At 34.0% G+C, this 9,164-nt stretch overlaps 1 protein-coding gene across 1 annotated transcript; it reads left to right on the forward strand.

The window, feature by feature from the left end:
* Positions 1–398: 398 nt before the first annotated feature.
* Positions 399–5,477, forward strand: LOC149388389 (agamous-like MADS-box protein MADS2). The gene is made up of 10 exons (XM_089622413.1): positions 399–665; positions 767–1,082; positions 2,552–2,630; positions 2,757–2,818; positions 2,967–3,066; positions 3,432–3,473; positions 3,626–3,667; positions 4,139–4,296; positions 4,385–4,547; positions 5,454–5,477. Exons 2-10 carry the CDS (start codon positions 862–864, stop codon positions 5,475–5,477), a joined length of 891 nt encoding a protein of 296 aa, XP_089478539.1. The 5' UTR covers positions 399–665; positions 767–861.
* Positions 5,478–9,164: the final 3,687 nt, after the last annotated feature.

Raw genomic sequence — 9,164 nt, forward strand, 5'->3', positions numbered from 1 at the left:
TTTTTCGTCTTGGTGAAATATTTGATTCAATCCCACTTTTTTCTGACCTTTTTCCCATAAAACTGTACTGTAATTACATCATATATGTATGTAATAGAAAAAACAAGTACAGTAGCTCACAATAGATTAAATCATAAATCTGAAAACATTAAAACCGAATTCCGCTACCAAAGTTTTGCACGGTTAGGCAATTCATCTTCGCAAGGGCATAGTGGTCACGGCAACGAATTACCTTGACCCAGCGAAAGGGAAGTCCAATAATAAATGAACACGTGGGACCAGTTGGCGAAATGACCATAAAAATATCTCGCGCGGTAAAGCACGCGCTGTTAACACGCGTGGTCTTAGTACTTTTTTCTTTGACGTTAAAAGGGTGACAAGAAGGTTACTATAAGGAAAGAGGGTTTACATGAAACTAGCAAGAACATCGCATAGACCGAACCCCATATTGCAAATAAATAAATGTAAGGTTAAAAAAATTATGAGATGAAGAGAAGAGAGAAAAAGAATCCAATAATAAAGCCAAACACATCAGAACCAACCAAACCAATTATCTCTCTCTCTCTCTCTCTGAGCTAGGGTTTCAACTTCGAATCCAACTTTGTATTGCTATTCACGGATTTGGATACAAGTTTGGTTCTGAAGCAGAGAAGAAGACTCACGAGGTAACCCAAAACTCAAAGGAGAGAGCAACAAATGATAGTTTTAGTACTAATTCCTTTGGTTTGATCGAGAAATTAATGTTTTATTATTATGTGATATATAGAATAAGAATGAAAGAGAAAACTTGTGGATCGGAGATTTGGTGAGAAAACATAGACGAAAAGAGAAGTTAGAATTAAATAGATTTAAAGAAAGAAAATGGGAATGTTTTCAAAAAAAAAAAAAAGAAAGAAAATGGGAAGAGGAAGAGTAGAGCTGAAGAGAATAGAGAACAAGATAAACAGACAAGTGACGTTTGCGAAGAGAAGGAATGGTCTTCTCAAGAAAGCCTATGAGCTTTCTGTTCTCTGCGAAGCCGAGGTTGCTCTCATCGTCTTCTTTAACCGTGGAAAGCTCTACGAGTTTTGTAGCAGCAATAGGTAAATATACTATATACATCCTCTACACACACACACACGCATATATATATATATATATATATATACATATCTATATGTGCGTCGGAAAACTATTCTTTTTAGCATATATAGACATTGTACCTCCGAGATCTAGTTAGATTTATATATATTGCTCTAATCTGTTGCTTGATCTCACCTTGTTTTACATTTCAACACACTCCTTGAACTAGCTTTTTATTTGTGGAATATTTGAAATTTAATGGAATTTTTTGTATGTATTTTTATTGCCGTAATTTTTTTGATCTGAATTTATCTAACATTTTAAAACACTCCTTTAACTCTTTTTTTTTTGTTTTTTTTTTGTTTTGTGTATGTGTGTGTGGAATATATGAAATTTATATCGCTTTTAATTTAAGGCTTTTTTTTAATAATAATTAATAGTTCATGTTTGTGTATATATGTTTTGATTAGATCTTATAATAAACAAACTAGCTTTTTTCCTGTGTTTTTGGTGACCTTATGTTTCGTTTTGGGATCATCACTTTAGCAATAGATCTGTGGAAAAGTGAGTGTTTCTTTTTTGTCTATATAAATATACACCCATCTTGAAATTTTCCCTTAACCTCGAGATTCTGGATTTTGATAGATAATATTTCTCCAGCTTGATTTTGAGTAGAATAACCAGGCCCTTTATAATTTTATTTTAACTATATTGTTGGATAAAAATGTTAATAATTAATTATTTTATTTAAGATATATAGTTTATGATACATATATATATATATATATATATATATATATATATATCTATATGTTTTACATAGTCACATAAAACAGGCACTTGTAAATGTACACAAAGCTGTATTCCGTAGTATCTATTTTGACTGGAAAGATTATCTTTACTCCATTATAACTTCTTGGTTTAAAAAAATTTAAATTAGTATTTATCTTTGCACATGCAATTGTAATACGCAGAGAAGACTCTCTCGGATACCTAAAAAGATCAATGAACCTGTGAACAAAAACTGAAGGCCTTGCATCATGATTGACATTTGACCTGTACTTATTATTTACACTTTAAGATATTGTTATTCACTGTAGTGTCTAATTTTAGACTTACGGTCCATAGCTTAATATTACCATTAATTACAGCAAGTTTTCATTAGATCTCACACTCTTCTGAATCCCGTCTTGTCACTTCTGATGAAATCTTTCCGTTGTTCGTCAGTCACGTTCTCGCTTTATGCTTTAGCTCAAACACAGTTTAATTTTAACATATAGAAAATATTGATTTTTTTATATCATTATTATACTGACTGAGCCTTGGCTAAAACAGCTATACATAAATTAATACAATTAAAACATGGTTTTTGAAGCAAGTTACAGACTTTAAATATCATAAGAACTGGAGACATTACTTTGAAGTAATTTGCATATATAAGACTTGAAATGTGGTATAATATATTTGGTGTTTGTATGTATGTGTATAGCATGCTCAAAACCCTGGAACGGTACCAAAAGTGCAGTTATGGCGCTGTGGAAGTCAGTCGACCTGGCAAAGAACTCGAGGTCATTTTTTAAAATATATATTGTTCTTCTTGCAAATGATATATATATATACACATTAATATATTAAATGTATATATTATTAGATATAGGGTCGTTTCTTGACGTGATGTATGTACTGTATAGCAGAGTAGCTACAGGGAATACTTGAAACTGAAAGGTAGATTTGAGTCCCATCAACGAACTCAGAGGTAATTATTTATATAAATATATATTACGTTAATAAATTATGCAGCAGTCTGTAAGAATATTTGATTATTGATTTAATTTTTTTTTGGGCAATTTTGTCGCCGATTCATGTATATCTGAGTTTTCTTGACATATGTGGCGTCACTGTAGAAACCTCCTTGGGGAAGACTTGGGTCCTCTAAATACAAAGGAACTTGAACAGATTGAGCGTCAACTTGAGACCTCTCTCAAGCAAGTTAGGTCAACCAGGGTAACCAACTAAACTGTATATATATATATACACACACACACAGTATATGTATGTGTACATGCATGCATTTTTTATATTTTTATTATATTTATGCGTTTATTTGTTTTATACTGTTTAGACTTGTAAACGTGTTTGAGGTAGTGCTTTGTATTTGCAGATGTGCATGCATGCATTATTTGATGGTTTTTCTATGTCCTGTTTAGGTTTTTTTTTTTTATTTTTTTATTTTTTTTATATACATATATGTTTGTATGTGTGTGAGCGCTTTGTTTTATATTTTGATTACATTTGATGGTTTTTGCAAATATATTAGATCAAAGTTTAGAATATTTAATAAATCAAATATATTTTAATCCATTTTGCAGACCCAATTTATGCTTGACCAGCGTAGTGATCTACAGAGCAGAGTATGCTTTTACATTGACATAACCCTTTATCTTTTTCAGTACCTATATATATATATATATATATATATATATATATATATATATTATACTGAGCATTTAAACTCCTTTGTATATTTGACATATTTGATTGTCGTATAACTGATCAAATGCAGGAACATACGTTAATAGAAGCCAACAGAGCCTTATCAATGAAGGTACCGTCTATATAATAAAGTAAAATATATTAATAAAAAAATGATCCCGGCCCAAAAGTTCCTTATTTGAAGAAAATTAAATTTGAAGGAGACTAGGAGGAAAAATCAAAATTATCTATTGTGTTTGAACTTTGAAGAGAGAAAGAAGATAGTGAGAACATAGAGACGTGTAGTGTAGCCTTCACTTGTGTGGTTTTTCTTGGATTTTTATATTCCTCTCGTTGTCTACGAAAATTGAAATATCGAGTGTACTTATACATTTTCTTTTCAGTTTTATCTCAAATATTTATTTTACTCTATATTTTTTCCTAATCCAAACACCACAAGAAAAATCCAATAAATTCTCATTTTTTTTTTCTCACGGGTACCAAACAAACCTTAAAGCTAAATGTCTTTACAACATGCCAGCTTGTTTAGATATCTCAATTGAAAAGAAAATTATGCAACGTAACATAAGTTTATGATTATCAGCTGGACGAGATCGGCGCTAGGAATATGAACTTCCGACAATCATGGGAAATGAGTCACCAGAATGATCATCAGCAAGGCATGTCGTTCGGCTCTCACCACGCTCACTCTCAAGGCTTGATGTTCCAGCCTCTTGACACAAACCCTTCTTCGCAAATAGGGTAATCATTTTATGTTTATCAAATCACTTAGTTGTGCGTTTAAATTTTATGTAATGTGCTTCTGAATTTTTGAAACCTGTTTAATTAGGTATAATTCGGTGGCATCGGAGGAAATTAGCGCAACAAATCATCAACCTCATCATCATCAAGTCAATGACCTTCACTCTCCCTCTCCCTATGCCTCACCAGCGCCGGCGCTAGCGAGTATCGCGCGTATCCTCGTCAAGGCTCGCAATTTCCACGTTTTTCAGGTCAATTTTCTTTTTTTGCCATTAGCGATGTAGTTATTACGGCCGCGAATTTTGTGTTTTGTTGTCAACTGGCCTTCACCACTCTTTTTTTTTTTTTTTTTTTTTTTTTTTTTTTTTTTTTTATGAAAACATTGGACACGATATTGTCCTGGGTTTGTGATTCTCTGATACAAAATATTTAGTTGAAAAACCAAATTTGGTATGACTTCTTTTGAACTGTGCTCAAAATTGAAATTTGACTTTGTGTTGAATCTTATGGTTCAATTCTGTGTTGGCCTGATACTGCAATCTTTGAAAGAGGAGGTTAGCAGCGAATTAAGTCAATTGGCGTAGAGGATGAATTTCCTTATTCTTGCTGGGGGATTTGGGTTTAACAAAACAGCTGTATTTTTTTTTTATTTTTTATAACCATGGTGTCCGAGTTAAACCCTACTATAATCAACGAGGCCCTGGCATTATTCACCGGGAGACTACCCCAGTGGTTCCTATTGTTGCGTTCCAGGGACAGACGAGGATTCAAGAATCTCCCTTACCACTAGACCAACCCCTTAGGGTTAGACCAACTGTATTTTTTATGCTCAGATTATTCTTTTGAGGAGTCGTGGGGGAGGATTAATCGTTGTATCGCCTTAAATTTTGGATTTTAGTTATCTTTCTCTGACCTTTCTCTCTCAAGACTGATCTAGTACGATTTAGGTTGTATCTTGCTTTGGTTTTTCCCAGTTTTTTATTTTTTATTTTCTCTTCATTTTATGTTATTTAATTTCTTCTAGGAAAAAAATGGTGTAGAGGATAAAAATCCAACGGTCAGTGTTATTGCACAACCATCTACACTATGTGCTGATTATTGGTTCCGATCGCCACTTGCTGATTTTGTGTACGTAATTTTTTCTTTGTTTTATGCAGCTTCTGTCCAGCAATGAATCGTGATTCTACACGATACCGTGCTCACTCTCGTCATTCTGTCAAGCGTTTATCGTGATTCTACTTGCCTACCGTGCTCTCTTGTACACTTCTGTCAAGCACCTCTAGTTTATTTTACATGTTATTCGTTTTGCTTTGTTGATTGTTCTTTTGTTGTTTGGATTCGGCTCGTGTCGATTCTTTCCTTTCCTTAGCTTATTTGGAGTTTAGACAATGAAAAAAAATATGTAAAAGTTGGTTGTATTTTAAAGTATATTTTAGATCGACAATGAGAACTATGCATTTATGTTTTGATTATCTTTGATTTCTTTCTTTATGTCTCTCAATATTTCATTGATAATTAATTTTTTACCTCATCAATTATATATATATATATATATATATATATATATATATATTTTTATATTTTTTAAGGGTTCGTGCCAAATTTATATATTTTAAGAGATAAATTTTACGTAAAATTATTATTTATGATGTCAAAAATCATATGCGCATAGGGCGTTTCCGTTACTTTGAGTAAAACATGTTTTCCTAAGCTACTTTTAAACTTTTTGGTTTGTTAATTTTTCATTACTTCTATTTATCTATCAAGATACCAAAATTTTGGCTTTTTATTTACTTATGTCAATTTTTTTTTTTTTTTAAGTATGTCATTGACTATATATTTCTTTAAAATGTTTGCAATTATTATAAGAGTCTCTAAAAAATTAAACTCCCTAAGTATTATGTATGGTTGAAATATTTGATATCTTAATATTCATTTATAACCTCATGCATTGAAGAAAAACTTGATAAATTAAATCATACAAATTTTAATTATTTACTGATTACAACTACAAACACCACGTGCGAATCACGTGTTTCATACTAGTGTGTATATATATATATATGTATATATATATATATATATATATATATATACTATTTCACATGACCCTATTGACCTATTCTTAATCCCCTATCTTATTTTCTTTAAAATAAATAAACAAAATCCAGGCTTTATAAAATCTTTAGAATGGATTAGGAATAGGTCAATGGGGTCATGTTAAATGGTGTGTATTACTCTATTGACCTATTCCTAATCCACTATCTTATTTTCTTTAAAATAAATAAACAAAATCCAGACTTTATAAAATCTTCATTTTCCTTGCCGACCTCTTTTTTTTATTTTTTATTTTCATTTCTAGTTTATGTTCTAAATTTTATTTTCCTTACTTTTGTCTTTTATTTCTATCAATATTAATTGCAATATTGCTAACACATGCATCTCCAACTTGCGATCCGTGGGGACAAAGAACTAGACAAGTCTCTCATCAACAAGTCCTCCAAAGAGTAGTCATGTCGCCAGGGCCGGCCCTGGGCTAAGGCGGGCTAGGCCCAAGCCTAGGGCCCCGGATTTGGAAGGGCCCCAAATTTTTTTTTCCTATTTAATGAACGAGGCTATTTTCTCTTCTGCCTAACCTAAAGACGCGAGTCACGCGACCCAAACGAAGAGCCACCTGCGAGAGCTTCTCCTCCGCCTCGGCGACCCAAACGACCGACTCCTCCGCCTCCGAAACGAACTCCTCCGCCTCCGAAACGAACTCCTCCGCCTCCGCACGACCCAAACGCCCTCTGCGCCATCTCCTCCGCGCGACCCAAACGAAGAGCCACCTGCGAAGAGCTTCTCCTCCGCCTCGGCGACCCAAAGAACGACTCCTCCGCCTCCGCGCGACCCAAACATCCTCTGCGCCGCCATCTCCTCCGCGCGACCCAAACGTCCTCCTGCGAATCAAGGTGAGCCGTGAGGAATTAGAAAATTTTCCCCAAATTTTTACTTGAGATTGAGATTTGAGAATTAGGGATTTCTTTCTCTCTTGTTGAATTTACCCTGCGTGTCTACAGGTTTTTTTTTTATGTAGCCCTTTGATCTAATCTAAGTACTCTTTCTTCACTTATCGCAATTGTCTCATCGTTCCGCTGAGTTAATTTGAGCAAGCAATTAGTTAGGTTAGTAGGTATTTGATTTTATTTGAGTTTGACTGGAAGCAGGAAGAGTCCGTGTATGATATTGATACCGGTGAGTTTGATAATTGATCCCATGGTTTGATTTTTCGCTGAGTTTGATTCCCTGGTTTGATTTTCCGCTGAGTTTGAGCCAGCAATTAGAATTAGGTATTTGAGGTTGAGTTTAATCGGTAAACTTTGGTATATATTCGTTTGAGAAAATTGGTAAACTTCGTTTGAGTTTTTATATTCGTATTTGGGAGTAAATTGTATCCAGGAATGCAATTGGCTACAGGTATTTGGCTGTAATGCAAGTCTCTAATATTAATACAAGTCTCTGATATTAATACAAGTCTCTAATATTGATACAGGGAGCAAATTGGGAGTTTGAACATACCAAGCAATTTTTTTTTTTTTTTTTTTTTTTATGTTTTTTGCGTGTGAGCATCAGGTATTTGGCTGTAATGCAAGTCTCTAATATTAATACAGACTGTAAATATCAAGCAGTAGTTATGCTTTTTGCGTGTGAGCATATTTGGCTACAACAATTAATTTGGCTGTAATATTTTTTTTTTTTGCATCTTATATATTTATGAACTTATTTTAAATTGTTTTCAGCAGTTAATTTAATGAGTTCAATTAGAAAATACAAGTCGGGTGCAGAAAAAAGAAAAGAAAAAGAGAAAAAAGAAGTTTTACACAAGAGTCAAATTGGTTCTCTTGATAAGTATTTTAAAAAAGATGTGGTTACGGATGAAACAAGAGTTGAAGTCGGGATTGAGAACGAAGAAACTAGTCAAAACGAGAACGAGAACGAACAAACTAGTCAAAACGAGAACGAGAACGAGAACGAGAACGAGAACGAGAACGTGAACGAGAATGAGAACGAGAACGAGAATAAGACCCCAAATGAAGAACACGATAATGAAATAGGTTCCATTTGTTTTGACGAGGATGATCCGGCGAATTGGAAGCAAATAAATCAAAGTCTTATCGATTTTCTTGTTGAAAAAGGTCCTAAAAGAAACATTGATATGAGATTTCCTAAAGATGAGTCTGATAGAAGTTTCTCTTCAAGTCATTATTGGTGACACTACTACAAAACAAGGATTCTACAACGCTTAAAAACCGTTGTGGAATGAATCTACAACGCTTGTCAAGCGTTGTAGAATCCTGCGTTGTAGAAGCTTCTACAACGCTTAAATATCCGTTGTAGAATCCAAGGGGCTTCTACAACGCTTCAATATCCGTTGTAGAATCCAAGAGGTTTCTACAACGCTTAAATATCCGTTGTAGAATTCAACTTTCTACAACGGATATCTAAGCGTTGTGGAACCTCCTACAACGGTATACATCCATTGTGAAATTTCTAAATAATTAAAAAATCCCCGCCGCGGCGACATATAATTTTCGCCGCGGCGAGATTTTTATACAATGGATATTATATCCGTTGTAGAATCAACTCGCCGCGGCGAATATTACACGTCGCCGGGGCGACGTCAAATCTTAGCCGCGGCGACATGATTCTACAACGGATAATTATGCGTTGTAGGAAGGTGGTGAATTTTTTTAAAAAAACTCGCCGCGACGAGACTAATATTTCTAATTTGCCTGCTCTCGGTATCTTTTCTCGCCGCGGCGAATAATATTTCTCGCCGTGGCTTGAATTACTTGCCGCGGCGAGAAGTATAGTTCGCCGCGGCGAGA

Source organism: Urtica dioica, chromosome 8 (genome assembly GCF_054948205.1).
Source record: "Urtica dioica subsp. dioica isolate 48M chromosome 8, U.dioica_male_clone48M_v1_H2, whole genome shotgun sequence".
NCBI classification, from domain to species: domain Eukaryota; kingdom Viridiplantae; phylum Streptophyta; class Magnoliopsida; order Rosales; family Urticaceae; genus Urtica; species Urtica dioica.

What these genes read in the sequence shown, in the direction of transcription:
- LOC149388389 (XM_089622413.1), top strand. Translation starts at nt 862, where the DNA reads ATGGGAATGTTTTCAAAAAAAAAAAAAAGAAAGAAAATGGGAAGAGGA. An exon ending in GAGTTTTGTAGCAGCAATAG is followed by an intron (nt 1,083 to 2,551) that starts GTAAATATACTA and finishes GTATGTGTATAG; the next exon opens with CATGCTCAAAACCCTGGAAC. An exon ending in AACCCTTCTTCGCAAATAGG is followed by an intron (nt 4,297 to 4,384) that starts GTAATCATTTTA and finishes CTGTTTAATTAG; the next exon opens with GTATAATTCGGTGGCATCGG.